At 48.8% G+C, this 27,079-nt stretch overlaps 1 protein-coding gene across 3 annotated transcripts in view; it reads right to left on the reverse strand.

The window, feature by feature from the left end:
• TRAPPC8 (trafficking protein particle complex subunit 8) overlaps positions 1-27,079 on the reverse strand; it is a 1,294,567-nt gene that overhangs the window by 180,985 nt on the left and 1,086,503 nt on the right. For all 3 annotated transcript variants that reach the window (XM_086965686.1, XM_086965689.1, XM_086965688.1), the window contains one exon: positions 25,574-25,753. In XM_086965686.1, the coding sequence (XP_086821812.1) occupies positions 25,574-25,753 (180 nt within the window). The remainder of the gene's footprint in view (positions 1-25,573; positions 25,754-27,079) is intronic.

Consider the following 27,079-nt stretch of genomic DNA (forward strand, 5'->3'; position numbering starts at 1 on the left):
CGTCTCTTTGATTTTAGCCACTCCCAGACATGTAGTCTGCTGGACGGTATCATTCAGGAAGATCATTTGTGTTGGTATTAAACATGCTTGGAATAAAGTTTCCGTCCCCGAAACGTGCAAAGGTTTGGTACCCCAAATCGATTTCATTTCAATTGTGTCCTTCTAATAATCATAGCCTTTTACAGCCAACTGTGTGACAAATGAAGCGGTATATATTGGCTTAGTTTGTGTAAGCATATATTTCTTTGTTAGTGTAGGGACTCATTTGAAATAATATGATGTTGGGTCTTATGTATCATATCCTGAAAAATATGTGAATTTTTCCCTATGTGTTTTAGAACTCCCTTGCGGAGGAGTAGGGCAATGTTCCCATTGTGTCTAATTCAATATGGTGCGTTGAACAGTGGCTGGATGCAAATAACGATGTCTGAAATGATGGGAACATAACATTACAAAATAATTAGAATTCATATACAGATCCTTGACAAGGCCTTGTTAACTCATATCAAACGTTAGCCTTTCTGTACGTTTTGTACGAGGTATGCCTTTGCTAATCTGGGGCTGTGCTGCATAACTCCACACCTATACGTCAATCTGCCCTTTCACAATACTTATTTTCAAGGGAGTTTTATATGCCCTCTTATTTTACATTCACATTTTTAGTAACCTTACGTGCATCCATGCACCCTGTGGTGTAATCTTCCCTTTTACCGCGATGCCGGAGTCATGCCGCGCAGTCTTTCCTCACTGCTAGTCCCCGCATCCAGCGTGAGACTACGTGCACGCGCTGTTGTTTTCACTGCATATAAACCGGCTGTCACATCACACGGCTCTCTGCCCTGGAACGGACACGGCGTTTGGGAGACCCAGCATGTTTTTTTTTAATGCCATTTCACCGCCCGCAGGTATTTCTTTCCCGGCAACCGAGCGGTTGCTTTTTCCACCTGTTATCTCGTTTTGGTAACGAGTAGGCCGTTTGGGCTTACACATGATGGGTCCTTCTTTTTTATGTATTCATAGAACGGATGTAGCAGAGCGACTCTGGCGGCTACTTAGTAAATACTCACTACACAGATTGATTGATTTCTTCATGCCCTAGTAAATCCGACACAATAGTCCTTGCTTTTATTCCACTGGGCATTGCTGGTCCGCGTTTTTTTCAGCCCGGTGTCTCTTGCTTGTTTCCAGGTCCATTTTTGGCTTTTAACCAGTCTCCTCGGAATGCAGCTTACACACCCATCTCTCAATGACTAACCCACTGTGATTAACCCTTCACGATAAGCTTTTCTTCCATTGCGCTCTATAATTCACATTCATGCGTCAAGTATTGAATCCTCACTTTTATCTTACACTCTAGGAAGCCTTCCCCCCCACCCCCCACGTCACCTTTGCCCTGAGGAAGACCCCCATTAAGGTTTAATTGATACCTAGAACAATTTTGCGGTCGAAACATCGACAACCTGCACACCTGCCAGCTTCTGCCATAACTAGAAGACCTTCACTAAGGCTCTCTAAGCATGGCTTTGTAGAAAATGTGGACATTTGTTGCATTGAATTTCGGCTCTATATTGAAGCCAGTCATTGGTTTTCGCTGTTGATAAGGGTCTCATGACCTACACTGCATTCCGTCCCATTCCTTGCACTAAATTTCACTGACACACTCACATATCCCTTCCCTTTCACCTATTGGGGCACAAATGTTTTTTGAATAAATAATGCAATGTTTTTTGATAAAGCAGAATCCAAAGGCACTTTGTGATTAAATAACAGTGTACCTATTTGACTTTGTTTATGTTTTCCTTGATTCTTGCACAAATTGTTTTTCTTGTTTTCAATACATGTGTACTGGGACCCCTTCCCTAATGTACTGCTATACACCCAGGTCCCAGCGACACTAATTGGGTATACCCTTCTCTGTAACGTACATCGAGGTTGAGGCTGGGGTCGACGGTGGCTGGGGACACAGCAAACGCCGGCTGGCGACGTGGCGTCGGGGGAGGAGTAACAAGGTTGACCGAGTCCACGGGGCCCGAACGTAGTCGGGCTTCCCAAAGATGGCATGCATTGCTTCGTAAAATTGACGAAGCTGGGCAGGGGTCACTTCAGGACCCGGGAAGGGAGGGAAGCCAGGAGTCGACCTTTCGGGCTCTGCAAGCGGAAAAAGAAAGAACCGACGTCAGCGCACGGGGGCCTTGTCTAAGTAGCTACCGCAACGTCATCCCGACAACCATGCCAACTCACGCCACCTTTTGACGCACAGGGGTACTGCTGACGAAAAACTGTACGGATCCAATCTGACGCCAGGATGTAATTCTAAGGTAAGGAATCTATAACTGTTTCTTTGAGATAGGTAGATATCAACTACACAGGATAATTATTCAGGGTCAATGTTGTGTAGAATTGACATTATAAGAGCAATCTCACAGAAGGGGGCTCCTGAGAGGAAAACGTAAATATCAATCAAAAACAAACCCACTGCCTGCAAGTTATTTATAAATAGGCTGTACATCAAGGATAAAAAGAAAAGGGAACTACATTATCCCATCCCCACAAGGCAAAAAAAGGTGTGCCACAGAAAGGAGGTATAAAGCTGTACAACTACACCATAAAACCCTTATTTAAGGGCATATGTTTTGAATTTATTTTACACATTCTTGGTGTATCAAAATATCAAAAGTACATTTAATAAATATTATAATAAATACAATATCAGATCAGAAAACAGTTGTATATACTAGTGGTGCCCAGGCGCAACAACATACCGATTACCAACACCATACTACCAGCAGAACCCTACTCATTCACTCACACAACACATTGTTTCTGATGCAGTGGGTCGCCATTGTGCAATCTCAGCAAGAAGTAGTTGAAGGTATTATACAAAGAATTGAACACACAACACTTCGTAATTGTTCCATCAAGCTAATCCCTCCTGATTTTCTTCCCTCAGACTCCCCCAACTTGGCCTTGTCCAAACTTAATAATGCTTTGAGCACAGCGATCAACGTGATCGCCCCCCTAAGACGCTGTAATCAGCGGTCGGACCGTAAACAAGAACTATGGTACTCAGACCTATTGCGCGCGGAGAAAAGAGCTTGCAGAAAGCTGGAGAAATCTTGGAGATTCTCGCGCAGCACTGTCGATAGAGATAGGTATAGCTCAGCAATGAGACTCTATCATAAAAACATCAGAGCTGCCCGCAAGTCCCATATTATCTCCCAACTCTCTGGGGCCGGTCACGACCCTAAAATGTTGTATCAGGTGCTCTGCACATTTACCAAGCCTGCCGCTTGCGACAGTACAGAAGTGCTAACACAAAAACTGTGCGATGACACGGCCGGTTTTTTCTCGGATAAAATTGATGCCATTTACCAAAAAATCTCTCAATCTAGTACATCCGTGGATGATAATGTTCCCCCTCCAAGTTTTCAGCCTGGAACAGTCGGTGTTGCCCCTGCCTCACTATCATTTATCCCTGAGATCACCTTAGACCAGGTCAACTCTCTGATTGGGTCCATTAAGTCAGGCAGCCCAGTAGACCTCGTACCTGCCCGGGTCATGCACCTCATTGGAAGTGTCCTCAGCCCCTGCATTCGGACGGTGATCAACCGTTCTCTATCTGAGGGGCTGGTCCCCCGGATGTGGAAGGAGGCCATAGTTAAGCCTATCAGGAAGAACACCGCCATCCCTTGGTCAGACATGACCAACCTGAGGCCTATCTCCCTTCTGCCATTCATCGGCAAATTGACGGAGAAGCATGTCAATCACCATCTCTCCGCCTTCATTGAACTGACTGGTAGCTTAGACCATTCTCAGTCCGGGTTCAGGCCTAGGCACGGGACTGAGACCGCCCTCCTCTCCGTTACGGATGCCATACGCATGTCTCTGGATAGAGGGCTGTCTGTGGTGTTGGTGCTGCTGGACTTGTCCGCAGCATTCGACACCATATCCCACGCCATTCTCCTTACCAGATTAAAGGAGACAGGCATTGACAAATCTGCCCTGGCATGGTTTTCCAGCTTTCTTTCAGAGCGGACACAGACGGTGAACATGGGCTCCTTTAGTTCCACCTCGGCCAACATCATCAGAGGAGTCCCGCAGGGCTCATGTCTTAGCCCTACGTTGTTTAACGTATATGTCTCCTCCCTGGCTAACTTGACAAGGTCCTTTGGGTTCATGCCTATCTCCTACGCTGACGACACGCAGCTGCTGTTTACTTTTAAGACCTTGACTCCCGAGATTAGACAAGCTTTCTCTAACGGCATGACTGCAATCGCCAGCTGGATGGCCAAAAACTTCCTACAGTGCAATGTAGGAAAGTCTGAGGTCATGTTATTCGGAGAGGCGAGAATCCTCTGGACCCCAGACTGGTGGCCTCCAAGCTTGGGACAGGCTCCGCTCCCCAAACAGGTAGTCAAGAACCTGGGAGTACGTCTAGACCAGGACCTCACTCTTTCTCACCATGCCAGCACCACTGCAGGGTCCTGCTTCCACATCATCGGCCTCCTTCGGAAGGTGTTCCCCCTTCTACCTGACGATACCCGGAAAACCCTGGTCCAGGCCCTCGTTTTGAGCCGCCTGGACTATTGTAATGGCTTACTTCTAGCTGCCAATGAGGGAGTGCTCAATAGATTACAGGTGGTGCAGAACACCGCAGCACGGCTGGTGACCAACACCCCCCCCAGAACACCGTCCCTTCCCCTCCTCAAGGCCCTTCATTGGCTTCCTATCCGGAAACGGATAGAATTCAAGATCAGCTGTGTGATACACAAATGCTTATACAATTTAGGACCACATTACCTGACAGACAAATTTGTTTTTCACCGTTCTTCTCGTATCCTCAGGTCCTCCAATCAACAGCTGCTTCAGGTTCCTAGACACTATAAGACCAGACAGGGAGGCCGTGCCCTATCTATCATGGGTCCTCGTCTATGGAACAGTCTCCCCCTCTCCCTCAGAGAATGCCAGAGCCACACAGCCTTCAGGAAACGACTAAAGACTGTACTATTCTAGGAGGAGCTCCTTGATCTGTTCACCTCACAGCACCGCGCGGAGATACACCTTCGGGTGTGATGCCGGCGCGTAACAAGCCCATAAATAAATAAATAAATAAATAAATAAATAAATTACCACAATTTAGCAATTTTTATCAGATGAATAATTAATTCATGTTCATTGGAACTTCGATGTGGGCCTAATATTAAACAGAATCATTGTGGATACCATGGGAAATTTCCTATTAGTTTCATCCCCAAATCCTGGGCAGCAGCTGCCCAGTGTTCGTTCTGTATTGGTTTTAACTTGTGTTAAGATTGTCAGCGAGGGGGCGCGGCCAAGCAGCATGGCCGACAGGACGTGAGCTTCACCAGCTCCGTCCGAGGACCCTTTATATCCTGCCAAAAAGATCCTTGCTGGACCCTCCAAAGGGGTGCTGACGGTCCAGATCCTTTCTCGTCCCGTCTGGGACCACCACGTCGCCAGGAGAGCCTCCGGTGTCCCGTTAGCATTGCCGGAGAATACGGCGGCGCTCGGTGGGCTCCGCCTGTCTTTACGAGAGACCGCGGACTGGGCCTGCGCGAGAGAGTAGCGGTGCTTGCGGCCCGCTTGCTGAAGAAGTATCCCGGCTGGGGAGGTGCTCGCGTACACGGCGGACCTCCCGATGGTCGGAGACCTTTAGTGGACGTCCTGAGAGGCCAGTGGAGGGCTGAGCTGGGGTCCGGTGACTCCCGCTGACCTGTGCAGGGGGTTGAGGTGCTGGCCCCTCCCCCCACCGGCCCTATCCTACACCGGAGCTCCCGGCTGCGGAGAGCAGCTCAGGGTGAGTGTTTCCACTGGTGCCTGGGGCTCTACGCGACTTCTTGGGGACTGAGGCGGTGAAATCGCCGAGAGCTGGACGCTGGCCCGCCGGACCTAATTGCATTAAGGCCCGCCTCTGCACTGGTAGCCGATGCGGCCTGCGCGGACTGTCCCCTGTGGTTTCCCTGCGGCTGTGGCGATTGCGGCCTCCGTCCCTACTGCAGGGTGCTGCGGAGACCATTCCGCGTGGAACTTGCACTGGCGCTGTAACTAGTGACGTCCTGCAGTGTCGACTCCTGGGGGACACGGGCGATCTGCCCCCCCCCCCATAAACTACGTGCTATTTTCCCCGACTGCCGAAGCGCCCCCCCCCCCTGTGTGGCAGTGGAACTCAGACTGTGCTGCCCCACGAGGCTTGAAAATCACATTGTTGCACCTGGACCTGGAGGGGGCTCGCCCGAGGTGCGCTGGTTGGTGGTGGTAGCTGCTTTTAATCTGATTCTTGGAGGTCCTCCCGCCCAGCTCGGTGAGTGTATCTTGCCCACTGGTTGCCACGCTCTCCCTTTGCTAGTGGTGGGGGTCGTCGCTTGGGCCGGATTTGCCTGGTACGCCCTGCTGACTTGTCCTCTCCACCGGTCTTCCCGCCTTCGCTCTGCTGTTGGGATCTGTGCCTACCCGGTGGGACCGGGCGAGCCCTAGCTGAGGCGCCTCGTGGGGGCTCCCGGTCTGCCCCCCAGGATGACGACCCGCAAGTATAGGACTGCGAAATCCTCCCAACCCAACACCATCGTGCAGTATACCACCCCAAGACTGCCATCGCAGAGGATCACGCGGCAGACGGGACCGGACGATGGGGACGATGGACCGCATGAACCTTCCCGGGCAGAGATCCTGAAGGCAATCCAGGGATCCCATTCTGCCTTGGAGAGGCAGATCGAGACTGTGTCGATTGATGTAAATCTCCTCCGGACGGACCTCCGTAAGGTGGCGGACAAGGTCTCAGACGCGGAGGGCAACATCGCACAATTGCAAACTGAAGTGGCCTCCCTGCAGAAATCGGTCGCGCACCTGACGTCCACTACCCGTGCACTGGAGAGGAGAGCGGAAGATGCGGAAGGCAGGGCCAGTCGGAGCAACATCAGGGTCCTAGCGTGCCGGAGCGCCTTGAGGCGGGAAACGCTGAACGCTTCTTGGAGACGTGGATCCGTACCCAGCTATGCCCGACCGGACTGTCCAGTGTCTTTGTTATTGAGAGGGCACACAGGGCCCTGGTTCCCCCTCCACGCACAGGCGAGTCACCTAGAGCCATCATTGCAAAGATTCTAAATTATAAGGATCGTGGTTGTATTCTACGGGCCGCGAGAGAAATGGAGTCCATCACCATTGAAAATAGTCGTGTTTCCATTTACCCTGACTATACCCAACAGGTGCAGGAGCAACGGAAGTCCTACCTGGGAGTCAAGCAGAAACTCCGGGACATGAAGCTACAATACATGCTCCTTTACCCGGCCAAACTCAAGGTGCTCTCCCAAGGACGCGCTCACTTCTTCGAGTCCCCGGCGGAGGTGTGGGAGTGGCTCGAGATACGGGGAGACGATCTACCTCCTGGTGAGCGAGGTGGCCCCCGCGAGACCTGGGGGACCCGGCCCCCGAGGCGCCGGCGAGGCAGAGGGAGACGCAGGTCTGGATCCCGGGGTTCTCCCGAGCCCCGGATTACCGTAGGTGAGGATGGGGCGCTCCACGTGAGACCATCGACGGCGGGGGCCGCTCCGGAGTCACCTGAGGCCCCTGCACCTGGGGAGATCCTGGTCCCGGATACCTTGCAGGAAACTTTGCTGGATGTACACTCTGCTCCCCCGGTGATACCGGAAACCGCCCTCTCCGAAACACGGCCTGAGTAAACTCTGATATGAGGTACTGTCTTGTTAAAATGTTGTTGCCCTGGGAGGTTGGGTGAGTCGCCCCTCCTGGTTTTTGCCTGCCCAATGCGGTCTCTACCTGGCGCTGGGAACCCTGGTTGGTGGGCTGAACAGAGGATGGATACCATGTTGGCTGAGGCGATGTGGTGCGAGGTCCAAGAGTTTATGGCGTACCGTCGCCCAGCATTGGAACTGACTTTCATGAACCTTCCCAGAGACTGTCCTGGAACATTGGGTCCTCGGGGAGTTGGGGGGGGAGGGTGGGTGGTTTTGGTTGGTTGTGTGCGAGTGTGGGGTGCGTGTGGTGTATGGGGTGGCTGTGCACGTCCTGGCACTGGCAGGGGAAGGGCAGAGTAGAGTTCATGGTTGTTGCTGTCCTCTTGCTCGCGGGTGGGAGGGGTGGGGGTGGGGGGGGGGGGCTGGTTCTGATGGGGTGTTGAGTCCTATTGTTTTTGGATGGTACTGGCGTGGGATGACCGGGATGGTGTGTTTTCCTGTTGAGTCATTCCTCCTGGTGGGTGGGGAAGCGCGGGGGGACTGTTTCAGGGGTTGGGTGGTTGCGGGTAATATGGGGTTGGGGGGAGTTGTGGGGGGTATTTGTTTTGGCATAGTGTGTACTACTGTTCGTGCCCCTAGGAGGCTGTTTGCAGAGGTTAAACTTGGGTGCCCGGATGGGCAAGACCAACGCTTATGGGATTCAGATTTTTAACTTGGAACGTGCGTGGCCTGGGTACTTGCTCCAAGCGGCATAGGGTGCTATCCTTCCTTCGTCGGCATGGAGTATCAGTGGCGTGCCTACAGGAAACGCATTTGAATGAAGAGGGTGCTCTTAAATTGGCAAGGAAATGGAGGAGTCAGGTGTTCCATTCCTCCTTCTCTACCTATGCTAGGGGGGTCCTGATCTGGGTGGCTCCGGGGGTACCCCTAGCAGTCCAGTATGTTGAGGCTGATGTTGAGGGCAGATATGTTCTTATTCGTGTGAAACTGGATGGGAGGGACTTCCTACTGGTGAACTCGTATGCACCTAACATAGATGACCCGGGTTTCTTTACCGGCCTGCAGGAGCTTATAGAGACGGACCTGGATGCCCCCCTCCTCTGGTTTGGAGATTTTAATTGTGTACTGGATCCACTGCTGGACAGGCATCCACCCCGGGCCGGTACAAAACCTCGGATGACGGCACGACTCCGGGAGGTGATGGAGAATCTGGGTGCTGTAGATGTCTGGCACCTCGGCAATCCGGGACTGAAGCTTTACACTTGCTATACCCCCACACATAACACACATAGCAGGCTCGACAGGATCCTTGCGGCCAACATTGGCGCACCCCTTGTTTTATCGGTCACACATCAGGCCCGGTTCTTATCCGACCATTCGCCCGTGACGTGCACGGTACAGTGGGTGGACCGATCCTCCCGCCCAAGGGCCTGGCGGATGCCAGGGGATATTCTGCAGGATCCAGTGGGACGGGACCATGTGGAGAAGTCCCTGCGTACTTATCTGGACCTGAACTGGGAAGTGGGTGATATCCCTTTTGCGACCAAATGGGATGCCCTTAAGGCAGTCGTGCGGGGCGCTTGTATGGGTCTGACATATGGAGTCCGCAAACAGCTGCTCCGTGACCTCGCGAGTGCTGAGGAGCGCCTCAGCCACTACCAGTCCTTACTGGACCCGGATGGGTCGAGCATGGACTCTGAGCGGACAGCCCGAGAAGTCGTCCATGATATCCTAGACCGGCTAGATAGATTCACTCTTGGTCGATATCGCCAACGCCTTCACCGTGAGGGGGACAGGTCGGGCCGATTGCTTGCCTGGATTCTCCGAAGGGAATCGGCCCCTGCGCGGATTGTTGCGTTGAGAAATCCCGCTGGGGTCCTAGTACACTCGGAACGGGACCTTCTTGCGGTGCTCCGCACACATCTGCAGAATGTCTATACTGCTGACCCCCTGGTGACAGAGGCGTCCTATCAGCCATACCTCCGGGATTTGCCCCTTCAGACCCTCTCTAAAGAGGATGCTGAGGTCATGGATACTCCAGTGACGCTTCATGAGGTCAAGGTGGCGGTGACCGCCCTGCCGAAGGCTAAGTCGCCGGGTGGAGACGGTTTTCCCCCAGAGTTTTACCAGGCATTTGCTGATACCCTCGCGCCCCATCTCTTGCAGGTTTACCATGAAGCGATGGTGCGAAACGCGCTCCCGCCCACCATGCAGCAGGATGAGATCTGCATGCTCCTGAAACCGGGTGGGGATGACTGTGATCCTGCAGCCTACCGGCCGATCACTTTAATCAATACCGACGCCAAAATTCTTACTAAGATCTTGGCCACCCGGCTGGCTCCACATATGACGCACTTGGTTCATCATGATCAGTGCGGGTTCATTCCGGGCCGCAACACCGCCATGAATCTCCGGCATCTGAACCACGTTCTACATGAGGTGCGCGATAGGGAGGATCCTCAGGTCCTGGTCTCGATAGACCTGGCTAAAGCCTTCGATACAGTTAGCTGGGGGTACCTATTGGAGGTGCTTCGGTTAGCGGGGATGGGGCTCCTTTTCTGCACTTGGATTCGTATCCTTTACAGTGCGCCTACGGCCAGGGTCAGGCTCGGAGCGGCCCGCTCGGAGAAGTGGCGGTTGGGCAGGGGCACCCGCCAGGGGTGCCACCTCTCCTGTTCGCTCTGGCGATTGAGCCCCTTGCAGTGACACTACGCACGGAGATGGCACCCTGGGGAATACGAGTGGGGGATGTGGTACACCTGGTTTCGCTTAATGCGGACGATGCGTTGGTCTACCTGACCTCCCCGCGGGAGTCGCTACCGATCCTGTTACACCACTTGGAACGCTTTGGTGCAGCTTCTGGGCTGCGTCTTAATCCTGAGAAATCCCTGATCTTTCCCCTTGCGGGATGCGGTGAAGACCCTCGTGTGGGTTTCCCGCCCCTGGGGCTGCGGTGGGAGATGGAGGCCTTCCGCTATTTGGGTATTCAGGTGGCTGTCTCTGATGAACAATTGCTGGCCCGCAACGCCGACCGTGTGCTTAGTTCCCTACAACAATCTGTATCCTTTTGGAATACGCTTCCACTCTCTCTCATGGGACGATTGGCCGTCTCAAAGATGGTGATGCTGCCTAGAATATTGTATATCCTACAGAATACCCTCTGTCCTCTTCCTCCTCGAATTTTCAACAAGCTTACGCGCTCCCCTCCGAAAATTACATCCTTCTGGGAGACCTCAACTTTCACCTTGAAAAGAACAACGACCGCAACACAACCACCCTTTTGGACAACCTCGGACTTAAACAACTTGTCACTTCCCCCACCCACATCGCAGGTCACACACTCGACCCTATTTTCACCTCCAGTAAACATGTCTCTTTCAGCCACACCACAGCTCTCCTTTGGACTGACCACAGCTGCGTTCACTTTACCTACAACAAGCCCACATCCAACAACCACCCCCAACCCACTCTGCAAAGAAACTGGAACAAAATCACCATCGACCAGATCTCCTCATCGCTTCTTCAAAACCCCCCAGCCCACTCCTCAAACCCAGACCTAGCAGCCACCAACCTCACCCAATGGTTATCCAACAGCGCCGACATCCTAGCACCACTGAAAAAACGACAAATCAAACTAGGCAGCAAGAAGGCCTCCTGGTTCAACGAGGATCTTAAGAAATCCAAGAAACTCTGTCGCTCCCTTGAGAAGGCCTGGAAAAAAGACTCATCCACCAGCACCAAGGACGCCTTCAAAAACGCCACCCGCATACACCACCAACTGATCCGGACTGCCAAGAAAGCCGCTTTCAAGGACCGACTAAATAACAACGCCCACAACAGCAAGGAATTATTCAACATCGTCAAGGAATTTACCAACCCCTCAGCCAACTCCAACGACATCACCCCCTCTCAAGCCCTCTGCGACTCCCTAGCCTCATTCTTCCACAACAAAATTGCAGACATCCACAACAGCTTCGACAATCGACCCAAAGACCAACCCACCCAACCCCCTGTAGGACCCCCACCCCCCCTGAATATCCTCAATGACTGGAAGCCAATCTCCACTGAGGACACCATCCGTCTGATGAACTCTACCCACTCAGGATCCCCCACAGACCCATGCCCTCACCACATCTTCAACAAAGCAGACTCCATCATAGCACCACACCTTCGAGACGTCGTCAACTGCTCCCTCAACTCCGCAACCTTCCCGGAAAGCTGGAAACATGCCAAACTAAGCGCCCTTCTGAAAAAACCCACAGCGGACCCCACCGAACTCAAAAACTACCGCCCTATCTCACTCCTTCCATTCCCGGCCAAAGTCATCGAGAAAGCGGTCAACAACCAACTCGCCGCATTCCTCGAAACCAACAAATCCCTCGACTCCTCACAATCCGGCTTCCGAGCCAAGCACAGCACTGAAACCGCCCTCATCGCAGCAACAGACGACATTCGAACTCTACTGGACAATGGAGACACAGTCGCCCTCATCCTCCTCGACCTCTCCGCAGCCTTTGACACGGTCTGCCATAGCACCCTTTTACAACGCCTCAGAAACGTCGGAATCCAAGGAAAAGCTCTGGAATGGATCACCTCGTTCCTCACCGGAAGAACCCAGAGAGTCCGCCTTCCACCATTCAAGTCAGAGGCCACTGAAGTCATCTGCCGCGTACCACAAGGATCTTCACTCAGCCCCACCCTCTTCAACGTATACATGAGCCCCCTCGCGGTCATCGCACGCCAACACAACCTCAACATCATCTCCTACGCCGACGACACTCAACTGATCCTATCACTCACCAGAGACCCTAACACTGCCAAAACCAACCTGCATGAAGGAATGAAAGAAGTAGCCGAATGGATGAAGCACAGCCGTCTGAAACTGAACTCAGACAAAACAGAAGTCCTCATCCTAGGCACCTCCCCCTCCGCCTGGGATAACTCTTGGTGGCCAGAGGCCCTTGGGAAAGCACCCATCCCGACGGACCACGCACGGAACCTGGGCGTCATCCTGGATTCCTCACTCTCGATGAACAGACAAGTCAACGCCGTTTCTTCATCTTGCTTCAACATTCTTCGCATGCTCAAAAAAACATTTCGCTGGATCCCCACCGAAACTAGAAAAACAGTCACCCACGCTCTGGTCACGAGCCGACTTGACTACGGAAACACCCTCTACGCCGGTACCACCGCAAAACTCCAGAAAAAACTCCAACGCATCCAGAACGCTTCAGCCAGGCTCATATTAGACATCCCGCGCAAAGAACACATCTCCGGTCACCTGAAAAGCCTCCACTGGCTCCCCGTCAATAAGAGGATTACCTTCCGGCTCCTAACCCACGCACACAAAGCACTCTACGAAATCAGACCCGAATGCCTCAACACACGACTATCCTTCTACACCCCCCCCCGCCAGCTACGATCCTCCAACCAGGCCCTTGCCACTGTACCTCGCATCAACAAAACCACCATGGGAGGCAGATCCTTCTCCTACCTGGCAGCTAAAACCTGGAACTCACTTCCCACTCACCTTCGCCTTACTCAGAACCACCTAGCATTCAGAAAGCAACTTAAAACGTGGATATTTGACAAGTAAGTCCCCACCCTTCATCAAGCGCCTTGAGACCCTGTGGGTATGTAGCGCGCTATATAAATTTATTGACTTGACTTGACTTGACTTGCTCTGGGCAGGCAGACGCAGCAGAGTTGCGCTGCGTACGATGGTCAGAACCTGGGAGGAGGGGGGCTTGGAGGCCCCACGCTTTGATCTCTACTATTACGCGGCCCAACTTATACCGGCTGCGCGCTGGTTCGCGGGCGCGGAAAATTGGGAATTGCGACTCCTGGCTGGTAGCGCAGATGAGAAGGCGTTGCAATTGGCTCTGATGCGTGGCAGAGGAGCGGATGGCAACCTGCCGTATATTGTTCGGCATACTGCGGGGATCTGGCAGCGAGTGGTGGAAAGAGTGCTGAGACGGGCCCCTTTTCATAGGGAGCTGCCAATATGGATATTGGCACCGGTCACTCTAATGTAAGAGCACATGTCGTTTCGGGAATGGCGTGAGGGCGGCTGCGACACATTGGCAGACTTATACCCGGACGAGTCCTTTGTGACCCTGGAGAGAGCTATCGAGGCCTTCAGTCTTACTGGGGGCCAATACCTTCACTATGGAGGCCTGCGGGACATGGCGAGAGCGACGTGGCCACAGTTCCCTGAGGCGCCCCACCTGTTTGAGATTCCCGATATAATAGTAAAAAAAGATAAAATCTGCATTCAGGATTGTTTTTTAAAGCACAGACAGTCCTCCAGGGAGGCGGTTGAAGTGGTAAAACCGGCTGTGAGAGATTACTGTGCAATTCAGATGAAAGAAGGGACAGCGCCGTATTAACTTTTTGTACAGAATATAAGTAAATGAACAATGCTGAGTAGATTTAGACTGGGCACGATTCGTTGGCTTTTATGTTTCTGCTGCGGCAATAAACAAACAGCGCTGATTAGATTTAGACTGGGTACGATTCGTTTTTCCACTATGGTAATACTCCTCTTCTGACATGTATTTGCCCATGCGATGAGAAATCGCATCAGTTCTTACTGCATTTCATATTTTTTTGTAGATATTACTTACCCTATACTAGAATATTTTATTGCACCTACTAAGTAGGTATAAGTTCTCAATATGCAAAGCAGTCCTGCTCTTTCTAAGCAACTATACGATTATGATACGGGATCGGGTTGGCTGCTTTTTGAAACGCATTCTATCACAGAGAAATAGTCTGATGTATTAGCAAGCTATTATGCTGGCCATCACATGATTATGATATACATAATGTATCTGGTTATTTTCCTTGAAATGCACTTTAGTATTAAGAAGGAGTATGTCATTCTAATTGATGTAATGTTTGTTATTTGCACTATAGGTGCCGTTTTTTTTATTATTCCCTCCCCTGCTCCCAAACAAAATATCGTAATTCCCAATGGAGCTGAATTAAGTAAGGTATAATATTGTGATGCGTTTTTAAAGTTTGTAATGTATGTGTTTTTTAGTCCCTGTATATATTTATTCTTTTTTAAACCATGAGAATATTTGTAATGTGTGTATCATTTATGATCTTTGTTGACATCGAATAAAGACAGAATTGAAATAGGCAATGCAGTATTAAAGAACCACTTAGGTAAGGTTACTTTAGATCTACCCGTATGCGTTTTTTATAGTGCTGATTTGTGTGATTGACAACTGCATGATGGGGGATAAGCTTACTATTATTTTGTTACACGTTTATGACTATCAGCGAAGATTCTACGATGAAGAAAACGTTACTTCTGATCCTAGTTTTGCATAGTAGGTATCCTCATTGAAGTCATAAACAACCTGCTCGCCTACCAGGTTGTCAATATTATCAACATAATTTTCTTATACAACACGTTAAATACTGCCATTTAAAAAGAACTAAGGCTATGATGCAAACTGCCAGTACAGTGCATGCTGGAAGATGGAACCCGCTGGCCCTTTAAAGGGACAGAGTAAGCTGTTTTCAGCGAGTGCACCTTTGACCTAACTGGCATCTTTTCCTTATTTTTCTCTTTCTCGCAAGAAAGATTAGAGGCAGCCGCGGCCGGCAGTGGGAGTACCTGCAGGGCTGTGACGTGGGGGAGGGGCAGGGTGGGGGGTTGTAATGTATGGATTACGGAGCTTCCAGGTAAGTGAACATTTAAATAAATAAAACGAATTTCGTTGAGTGCACTGCATCCCCAAATGCGATGCAGTGCGCGCAACGATATTAGTTTTATTTATTTTAATGTTTACTTACCTGCAAACCTCCATAATCCATACATTACTAGCCCCCACCCTGCCCCTCCCCTCGTCACCGCCCTGCAGGTACTCCCACTGCCGGCCGTGGCTGATTAGAGGTTACTTTTTGATAGTGTAACACATTTTGTTCATCTAGGGAAATGTTATGTTATGTTATGTGATCTTGTAAAGCGCATGGCTACCCCAGCAACGGGGCGTCCCAGCGCTTGCGGACATGCCAGAAGCTAGTACGGCAGAGGAAATGCTAGATGGATGCAAACAGCCAAGTTTCTATAAGTTTTCGGAATTGCAGGTGATTTGAAGTGGCCCGAGCTTTAGGGGGGGATAGAGTTCCAAAGCTTAGGAGGCAAATACCTGAAGGAGCGGCCGCCGGCTCTGCTCCTCCGAATCCTGACAGTACGAGCTAGAGAGATGTCCGCTGAGCGGAGTGCACGCATGGGGGTATAAAAAGAGCACAGAGTTTGGGGGCCAGCATTATACAGGATTTTGTGGGTGAGGCAGAGGGTCTTGAATTGAATGTGTTGTTGTATTGGAAGCCAATGTAGTCATTGGAGAAAGGGGGACGTGTGGCAAGTTTTGGGTAGGGCAAACAGGACGCGGCGTTCTGTGCTCTTTGCATCCTGTTTATTACAGTCCTGTTAGATCCTAACATGAGGGCATTGCAATAGTCCAGGTGAGATAGAACTAATGCCTGGACTATAATCTGGCGGGTAGAAGGCTAAAAAAAAAAAAAATCGGTTTAAGAGAGCGAAGACGCCCGTAACAGGTACCTGCCACTTTTTTGGCATGGGACTCCAGGTTGAGTGAATTGTCAAGCAGCACCCCCAGATTTTTTACTGACTCCTTGGGTATAGGAGCTGGTCCCAGCGCAGGAGGCCACCAATGCTCGTTCCAAGTCTGCATGCCATTGCCAATCAGAAGTACCTCTGTTTTAGAGGCATTTAACTGAAGACAGTTGTTAGATAGCCACCTTGAAATCGCCAGAATGTCTTCTGGGAATTTAATTTGGTCCACCACATTGTTATTGGAAAAGTTGAAAATAAGTTGTGTGTCGTCCGCGTATGATGTTAGCTGGATCTTACGTTCCCGGGGCATCAAGGCCAGGGGGTGGACGTACACATTAAACAATGTGGGACTGAGCGCAGACCCCTGAGACACTCAAGAGGGAACTTGCTGGATGAGTACGGCGGGGCGTGCACCTGGAAGGAGCGGTCGGATAGAAATGACGCAAACCAATCCAGGGCCGTTTCCCTGACTCCGATCTCCCACAGTCTCTCTAGTAGTATCTTGTGGGAGACCATGTCAAAAGCCGCACTCAAATCCAGCAGAACCAGGATAGAGGTTGCGCCCATGTCCAGGGAGGCCCTTAGATGTTCTGTGACTGTTAACAGGGCAGACTCCGTACTGTGATTAGCACAGAAGCCATTCTGGGACTCATCAAGAATCCCATTGGACTCCAAGTATGCAGTCAGAGTGGAATTGACATGTGCTTCCGCCACTTTCGCGAGATAAGGAAGCAGCGAAATAGGTCGGAAACTGTCTGGCCTTGAAGGATCCAGTGTTGGTTTCTTCAAGAGGGGTAGTACTTTGGCATGTTTCCAGGATTTGGGAACGGCGGCTTGCTGTAAAGATCGATTAATCAGCTCTCGGCCTTCCTGCAGGACAGAGTCATGAAGTGATCTGAACAGTTCCGGTTTGATGGGATCATCCGGGGATCCTGACTGTACTCTTAGGGCTAGATGTTCCATCCCTGGCTGTTCTATAGGTAGAAGGGTCAGGAGGGAGTATCAAGATGGTCTCTAGCAGGATTAGGGAACCCCGACGGGCTATCCGGTTGTAGTAGGTCGTATATCCCTTTGACTTTATTAATAAAGAAACAAGATAGTTCTTCACACTGTGCATCTGACACTATCAGATTGCCTGTGCCTACCGGGGCTTTGGACATTTCTTTCACCAAGGAAAAGATAGTTTTTGAGCGATTTGTGCTTGAAGTAATCAAGTCTGTGTAGTAAGTGGCTTTAGTTTTCTTTATAAGTTTATGGTAGGCTTTAGTGGCCGTTCTAAACTTAGTTTTGGCCAGGGGGTCATAAGATCGTCTCCAGATACGCTCTAGCAGCTTGCAATGTTGTTCAGTTTCAGCGAGAGTCTCCGAGTACCAAGGGTGGGACTGATCTCGCCTAGGCCTCAGACGTTTCATAGGGATGAAATGATCTAAAGAATTATTTATCCACTCCCTATAAGCAGAGTCTGCTTCTTCCATGTTGCCCGACCAGACAGGGCGGGAATGGTTGAGTCTGGCTTCAAACTGGTCTTTATCTAAGCTATTCCAGGGGCGCCTCCGTAGGGAGGGCAAAGGAGTCTCCCTGCCGCTGGCTGGGATCTTAACTGAAACAGAGACCAGAAAGTGGTCAGTCTAGCTAAGAGGACTGGGGGATTCAGCTGTAACTTCCTCTATATTAGTAAAAACTGGGTCCAGGAGGTGGCCTGCCTGATGGGAGGGTCGCACAATCAGCTGATGAAGCTGGCACGCCTTCAAGTCGCCAAGAAATTTTGACATAGTGGGGAAGTCTTGCCGCTCGAGGTGGAGGTTGAGGTCACCGAACACACTGAAATTAGCTGATTGAAGTGCTAATAACGAAATGGTTGATAGTAGCGACGCTTGGAATGCACTCGCCGGTCCTGGGGATGGTATACGAGGAGCCCTGTGAGAGTGAAGGTGTCGGAGACCTTTATCTTAAATAGTGCGCATTCGCTGCTAACTATGCTTGTGGCCTTGAGGGTGCAGATGTATTTGGACTTGTAGATCACTCCTAATCCACCACCTCTACCAATGGGTCTATTTTGAACACATATAATGTAGCCTGGGGGAAGAGCCAGAGCTAAAGTGGGCGCGGAGTCCTCAGATAGCCATGTTTCTGTCAAAAACCGAGCATCAGGGCTTTCGTCTAAGAGGAGCTCATGGACGTCCTCATGGTGCTTTACCAGGGACCTGCAATTAAGGCTCAATATGTGAAGTTTAGAAAAACTAATAGGCGCTGAGGCTGAGGAAGATAGCGGAGAACAAGCCTCAGAGGCCTTAAAGCCACAATGTTTGCAGTGTATGGTAGGGGAACCAGGGAGACATGCGTGCGCCATAAAGTCAGTCTGAAGTCTAAGAGCAAGCAGCTCATCCCTGGGGTAAGGCGCCATCGCTAGTCAGGCGTCCAGGGGTCTAGGCAACAGGCAACGGACCAGCGCAGACGGGCTCGCCTTTGGCGGCCCGCCGCGTGTGTCCGCTGCGCGGGAGATAGTGTCTCAGCCTAAAAAGTCACATGTCCCGCCTCCGGCGGTAGAGTTACGCCCTCGGGGCCGTGCCAAAGGTCAGGTACGCCCTCCACACAAGCGGCACAAGCCGTGGTGGAATGGGGCGGCGACCTGGTAGAAAGCGAAGATGAGGTACAGGTAGGCTTTTACACAGAATCAGCAATGAAGTTTTAAAAACAGCAAACACTTTCCAAATGAAAATACGGGTTTAAAACATAGAACAGAGCGCTGCTGCAACGCCTAGCGTCTCCAGCGTGTCCGCTGCGCGGGAGATAGTGTCTCAGCCTAAAAAGGCACCGGTCCCGCCTCTGGCGGTAGAGTTACGCCCTCAGGGGGTGTGCCAAAGGTCAGGTACGCCCTCCACACAAGCGGCACAAGCCGTGGTGGAACGGGGCGGCGACCTGGTAGAAAGCGAAGATGAGGTACAGGTAGGCTTTTACACAGAATCAGCAATGAAGTTTTAAAAACAGCAAACACTTTCCAAATGAAAATATGGGTTTAAAACAGAGCAGAGCGCTGCTGCAACGCCTAGCGTCTCCAGCGTGTCCGCTGCGCAGGAGATAGTGTCTCAGCCTAAAAAGGCACCAGTCCCGCCTCTGGCGGTAGAGTTACGCCCTCGGGGGCCGTGCCAAAGGTCAGGTACGCCCTCCACACAAGCGGCACAAGCCGTGGTGGAACGGGGCGGCGACCTGGTAGAAAGCGAAGATGAGGTACAGTTAGGCTTTTACACAGAATCAGCAATGAAGTTTTAAAAACAGCAAACACTTTCCAAATGAAAATACGGGTTTAAAACATAGAGCAGAGTGCTGCTGCAACGCCTAGCATCTCCAGCGTGTCCGCGGCGCGGGAGATAGTGTCTCAGCCTAAAAAGGCACCGGTCCCGCCTCTGGCGGTAGAGTTACGTCCTCGGGGGCCGTGCCAAAGGTCAGGTACACCCTCCACACAAGCCGTGGTGGAACGGGGCGGCGACCTGGTAGAAAGCGAAGATGAGGTACAGGTAGGCTTTTACACAGAATCAGCAATGAAGTTTTAAAAACAGCAAACACATTCCAAATGAAAATACGGGTTTAAAACATAGAGCAGAGCGCTGCTGCAACACCTAGCGTCTCCAGCGTGTCCGTGTACGGCCTGGGGGCCGCATGGGGCCACCTGGTCCATTGCAGCACCGGGATGCTCTTTATTTGACTCACCACTAAGCCTTCAAAAAATGTAAAAATAAACAAGCAAGTATTTATTTAAAGGTAAATGGAGGTTAAAGAAACAAAGTAACTAGGAAGTCCTTAACTTTAGGAAAGCATTTAAGGCATCTTGCAGCAAAAATGTAAAAATTATAGTCTCTTCAAAATTGTATTTCATTAACATGCAGAACCGTTTCACTTTAGTACATCAGATTTTATCAGGCCTTTGAGAATTATTTTCAAACATGAATTTAGAAATATTAGTCCCTCCCACCTTGACAACAATACCAATAGCGAAATAATGGGCAAGTCAGTTGCTATGTGAACTCTTTGGGTGGCCAGGATTAAATAATATACAAAAACAACATCATACTTTATTAAATCAAACATAGGAACAGGTTTTGTAAAGCACAAATCCAAATGTCATGCATTGCAGGTCCTCTTATATAGGATAATGAAGAAAAAGGCGGAAAAGTGAAATAAAATAATCGCCCAGTATCCCACAATTTGGTAAAGTGGGGAAGCGGGATTAATCCTACTTTAAAAAAAGAATATGTATTGTGCAATTCAGCCATCAGATACATATGCTTCACTTCCCCTACATCCACCTTACCGCCAAACCCCACACGACCGCCACTGCCGTCATAAATAGGGCCCTCGGTCACAATCCAGACCAAGCTTTTTGATCCCTCGGAAAATGTTTGAGAGTACCCACGATCTAGGGCTGCAATGTTGTCTTTGCACTGTGTAAAAGTAGGTTTTGTTATAAAAAATAATGCATTAAATGTTGACCTGTCTTATAGAGGTGTCACCAGATTTTGTAACACTGAGGTGCCTATCTCTATCTACAGATTTATACTTTTACATTAAAAAAGTGATGTAAGATCCTTGCACGTGGGTGGGCACATTCTAAGTTTATGACTATCAGGCAGGGTTCTACAATCAAGAATACATGTATCTTTGACTGGCGAAGATGGGCAATGACGACCAGGCAGGATGGCTAATTGGAAATGCGCCGATCCCACCACGAACCATAGGACAGGATGGGCAGCAGAAAGTAGGCAGGTTGCAAATCTAAGGGCATCAACCAATCTCCTCGATCGAGGGTGGAAAGAACTTGGACCAGACTGAGCATTTACTGTTATTCCCCAAGAAGACATTCAGACAGTGAAGATCTTAAATCGTCCTGAGCCGACCTTCCTTTTTAGGTACCAGGAAGTATCAGGGGGTAACACTCCTCGCCATTACCAGAGTTCGGTAACCCTTGTTGCCCAGTATGGACAGAGGCATCTTGAATTCCTGCCGAAGGATCGTGGCATAAGGTGTCAAACTTCAGTTAGGGCAGGTGGAATGAAATGGAGGGTTGAAATTGATCGAATTCCAGTTGAATTGAAAAAAATCGATTCTTACCCTATTTGGTTGCGTGTGGATCTGTAAGAGGAAAGCAGTGTAGCTTGGAAGAATCTGGACTGGCTGAAGAGGAGGTGCAGGAATGATGTCTTTGATAGTGTCCGCAGACTCAGTCACCAGTCCATTCTCAAGAACGTTGAAACGACGGAGATGGCTGCTGCACTGGCTGTGAGGACTGCCTCTGTCAAAAGGGATGAACCCGCTAGTTGCCTCTAAACGTTCTGTACTGCTGGTGAAACTGATGGGTTGGTAAGAGCAAACCTAGAGAGCAGACCATAATGTGACTGTCTTTGACACACTCTAGCACTGAGTCAGACGCTTCCTCAAAGAGCCCGGATCCATCAAAGGGCATGTCCACAAATTGTCATTGCTCGAAAATCCAGTAGAGCATCCAGGCATGTCACCTGAGCACAACACTGCTGCTCATGGCATGGCCCGCACAGTTCACTGTGTCAAGGCTGGCCTGTAGTACATATTTGGCAGCATTGTGGACATCCTCAATCGGTTGGACAAAGGTAGCCCTGAATTATTCTGGGACAGCAGTCATGTTTTTTTAGCCATGACCTAAGATAGTATTGTCATCTGCCAGTTTATCCCGGTTGTCTTTGAACGTGGTTTGGGCAGTTATATGTGCAGGGCGCACATATAACTGCCCAGATCATATTCAAAGACCACTGGGCTAAACCGGAAGATGACAATACTATCTTACTGAACGCATCAATGCACTTCAGCTCCCTATCTGGTGAAACAGACGGGAAGGCGTTAGGATTGAATTTGCTCAGGGATGCCATGCACTAGCAGCCATTCCGAGTCACCAGGGGCAGGTATGTGTCACTTAGTTACTGGGCGCATAACAGGGAGAGACGGGCATAGTGTCATCCAACCGGTCCTCAAAGTGATTGTTAACACCTTGGCTGCTAGGCGTTTTCCCCTCCGGTGCTGACTTTTGATTATTTCCATTCTTTCATGACGAGCTCAGATCGTCATCAGCACAGCTCAACTGTGCATCATGACGAGCTGAGCTCGTCATGAGCATCGAAAGGGTTAAAGCATCAGTGAAATGCAGCAAGGGCTCCAATGTGGCGGGCCTGGACTGAAACATTTCGAACAATATATTAGACCTGGTTTCTAGTGTGGGAAATTGTAAATTGAAAACTTCTGCCACCATATGGACAACTATCATATAGAAGGTACTTTCTTCTGTAGGCAGTTGTGGTGGTGATTGTAACTATCTCAGGAGAAGTGACCAACCTAGTAGCATTTTGTAGGTCTACATATAATCCAGCATTAGTAGCTCCTCTCACTTCTCAGGGGTTAAAGTAGTTTTAATTGCAGGCATAGCACTGAAACTAAAATGCCCTTGCCAGTTTATCAACCTTGAGAGGAACAACTCCTCTTTGGAACTAGATTAACATCTCGTCTATTGATACAGAGCTGATTTTGATGTGTAAAAATAGAAAGACAAATAGCAAAACTTGGTAAAAGATGGAAAATGAGGGCCAATACTAATGTATGGCATGTTCAACAAATTCAAGGGCATACCTTCCTTGCACAGAATAGAGGACAGAGAGCAGAAGGAACTGGCCAAGGAGCTAGGGGTAGGAGTGGCATATTGTAGACTCCCAAAATGGAGTCACTTCTTTTTCTATGCCAATCCAATCACAGAATAAAGTGAAAGTCCACAAATGGTCTACCTTAGCCTAGTCAACCAGGGTAAAGTACAGACATCCCAAGCAGGGATAAACCATCTCTGGCGAGATACGAGCTGCCTGGATAGCCAGACAGGTTTTGGTCAGAGCCACTGATATCAGGCAGAGCTTAGGCCTTGCAGGATGTGAATGTGGATTCCTCAGTCCACCAAAATGGACATGGCTAGCAGTAAAAAACTACAACTAGATAGTCCCACAAAGAAAACTTGCACCAGGCCTTTAAGTAAAAGGGAGTTGTGCACTAAACGTGCTATTAATCATCTTGCAACACATTCTGCTCATTATCCTGCCACAAACTTCACATTTGTATGTTTTTTGGCATCACTGTTCTTATCCTTTTGGTAGCAACAGAGTAATGCCATCATATGACCACGCAAGACCTTGCAGAAGGATGACATTTTTTAAAAAGGATTACCACTTTCTCACACTCACAGAGAGCGTGGTGCTTATTTTTCTTTTATTGACGAAAATACACTACTTTATGCATTTTTAGGTCGAGCTCTTTAGGGGGCTTCATGTAACTTTAAAGTTCCTCGCAAGTTCTCCGTGTCTGTTTGGCAACTCCCACAATTTCCATTGGCTTTTGCGTGTGGCTTTCAATAATGAAAGCACGCAAATGGCCAAAGGCGGTTGCATGTCCCACCTTTTCCCAAAATGTTCACTCCCATAGTGTTTTGGTGTCGGGAGCGAGCAGCGGCGCGCATTGAGGCAGCTGCATTCTTCCATTGTTTCATGTTTGTAGCTGCAGGGGGCTGGTGCGCACGAGGCAGCGCAGTGTTTACAGCTCGCGCCTGTTCATTGGCTTCACGGGTGACTTATGGCTTGCTATTTACACAGTGTAAGTGAAACGCAATGGGGCCAGTAGTGTTGCTGCGTCGATGCTGCTCTGAGTTCACGCTTGGCTCTCATTTGTTACCTGTCCAATTTGTCATGTGATGTGCTTCTTAGTTGAGCCTTATTTTCTGTTATTGACAATGGGCTGCGCTTGAAACACAATCTGACCTGGACTGTTGACCCGGTGCGATTTCGGTGATGTGAACATATTTTATTCTTTCATTTTTTGAGGGAGGAGAGAGGGGCTTTAGGAAGTGGAAGGCAGCTAACACCAAAGTTCACAGTCTTCCTCTTCGGCATTAACTCCTTCGTTCCCTGCCTGTTAAGTAGAAAGTTCAGAGCTTGTAACACGTTAGGCAGACAGGAGAAGCGTCTTCCACCCTTCCAGCAAGCCAGCATGTTTCCTTTTCTCATTTTTCATTCTGAAAGGGACACAGACTTCACGTTTAAATTACCTGTCTAAGGATAGTTAAAGCGAAAAGTGGAAAATGATTACAAATGTTCTCTGTTTAAATTTATGCCTATGAAAAAATTGAACTATAAATGTTGAATTTTATTTTAACACTAGAGTATAATTGTTATCAGTACTCCTTTTTCTTCATTAACATTTTTCTTTAAGTGAGACAGTCTCACATTAGTTTTTTTCTATTGTAAAACATGGTGGTTGAGGGCCATTATTCCCTCACAAGCAGAATATAGACACCTTTTTCTTTTGCATTTGGCAGTTCAGACGGCCTGCTGTTTTGCCTTTGGAGGACACATAATTCCTTAACTCTCCTTACTGCAAGATTTATTACTGCAATGGTACAAGAATTTAGGAGGGGTGACTTACATTTAATTCCTCGTTCCAAGTTAAGGCTTTTTCTTGCATAATATTTAAGGACTAATGTTTTTATTAACTTGCTTTTTATGTGGCTGTTAGAAGTTTCAGTAGCAAACTAGTTTTCTGGTCCTACCTTTCTCTTTAAAGAAACAGGGGAACCCTAATTAAAAGCAAGCATTGGCATAGCCAATAGTTCTCCCTTTTGGGACCTTATAAGTATTTAGTTATGCAGCACAATATCTTTGTATGCAACAACATCAACTGTTGTATGGCTAAACACTTGTAAGATTCCAAAGGCAAGACCTATTGTCTATGCCAATGCTTGTTATTGTATGTGGCCAAGAATGCAGAGTCAGCATTTGCTAATGTCAGTGCTGCACACACAGGTTTCTAGATGTGGACTCATTCAGGTGTTTACTGTTTACTGCTGGTATTAATTTACGATTTCCAGGTTGCTGATTCAAAGAAACTAAACGTCTACTTCATGCAAGGGCGGTGAGAACAAATGTTGAGAAGGCAGGCTCATAATGGAATCTGCACCAACCCCAGGGGAAAGGGGAAACCGCATTATGTCTAGGACACCAGCTCTTCGGAGTCCACTTTTACATACATTCAAAATAAAACTTTGGCAAAGAAGTTGTTGATTATCAGTTTTATTTTATGTTGAAATATGAAATTCCCAGTGCATAAACACTACTGACTTATAATTTTAGTACCTTTCATGAATTCTTGAAACCTTTAAGACACTAAAAAATGTGGTATATTTAAAAAGAAATAGGCAGCTCAGACATACCTTCCATAGTACAATAATACTTAGATGCAGTTCAGTGCACTTCTGTAATAGCTGAATTGCTTCATCATACGAAGACTTTCCAGAAACATGAGAATTTGTATGCACCACTTTCCTTTTCAGTTTAGATGATAGTAAGCTTCGGAAAAGAAAGTCGGCACATGGAGTGGTTGAACTTAGGATCTGTGAAATTAAAACGTGTTGTCATAATCTGCTATCAATTATAAACATCTCTGTAAGCAACAATCACTAAAATTAAGTCAATTAAAATGTATAAATTCAATAATACAAATCAAGCAATCCAATTACAGCTTTCCAGAAAAGGAAGCCTACATCTACACTTTTAACCTGAACACAATGTGGGATGGGTAATACGTGAAATGCTTTAATGTTGGTACAGCTGGTCAGTAACGATCAAAGAGAGTCATGGGTAGAAGTGGAAACAAAACATGGTTAGACACAGTCAAATCGTGCATCACAATGCAATCATAACACATTTCTTAAAACTGATCACTGGGATTAACTGACACTCAATCGGTTGTACAAGTGTATGGAATAGAAATCCTCACTGGCGAAAGAATAGTAAGGTAACTCGAATTCTAATCTCATTCACTTTTCCTTAACTTGCACAAACGCATTTTCAAAATCGATTTACTTTTATTGTGTTGGTGCACACAAGAAGATTAGAAGCAACAATGCTCTGTGTCAATGAAAGACTGTAAACACAGACAAATTACAAACAAAAAGCAAAAAACAGTAACGATTATGCAGAAACTCAATAAGAAATATTAGAACATTGGAATGTTGGGAGCTCCATTGCAGACAATAGAGTGCTCCCTGCTTCTACGGGCCGGTAAAGGCCCGCAGAGCAACATTCCAATGTTCTACAAAGGTTTCTCGAAGCTCGAGGGGATTTATATCCCCTCGAGCTTCGAGAACCCTTTAATTTGTTAGAACATTCTGCCCTCTAGTGGCAGAATGTTCTTATAGCCCTTCGTAGCAGGGCTATACCGGCAATTAAAGTCCAGCTGTCTCGTTAAAGTCCCTCGCCTTCGGCTCGGGCCTTTAACGATTCAGCGGGCCTTTAATAGCTGGTATAGCCCGCTACGGCGGGCTATAAGGCTATAGTTAAATGTAATGCTTGTATTTTTCAGGGGATTCTCAATTGGAATCGCACGCACTCTACAGTTCCGGCTGGAGCAATTATTATAGCCTTATAGCCCGCCGTAGCGGGATATACCGGCTATTAAAGGCCCGCTGAATCGTTAAAGGCCCGAGCAAAGGCGAGGGACTTTAACGAGACAGCAGGACTTTAATTGCTGGTATAGCCCTGCTACGAAGGGCTATAAGGCTATTAGAACATTCTGCCACTAGAGGGCAGAATGTTCTAACAAATTAAACAAAGGGTTCTCGAAGCTCGAGGGGATATAAATCCCCTCGAGCTTCGAGAAGCCTTTGTAAAACATTGGAATGTTGCTCTGCGGGCCTTTACCGGCCCATAGAAGCAGG

The sequence above is a fragment of the Lissotriton vulgaris genome, chromosome 4_1, assembly GCF_964263255.1.
Source record: "Lissotriton vulgaris chromosome 4_1, aLisVul1.2, whole genome shotgun sequence".
NCBI classification, from domain to species: domain Eukaryota; kingdom Metazoa; phylum Chordata; class Amphibia; order Caudata; family Salamandridae; genus Lissotriton; species Lissotriton vulgaris.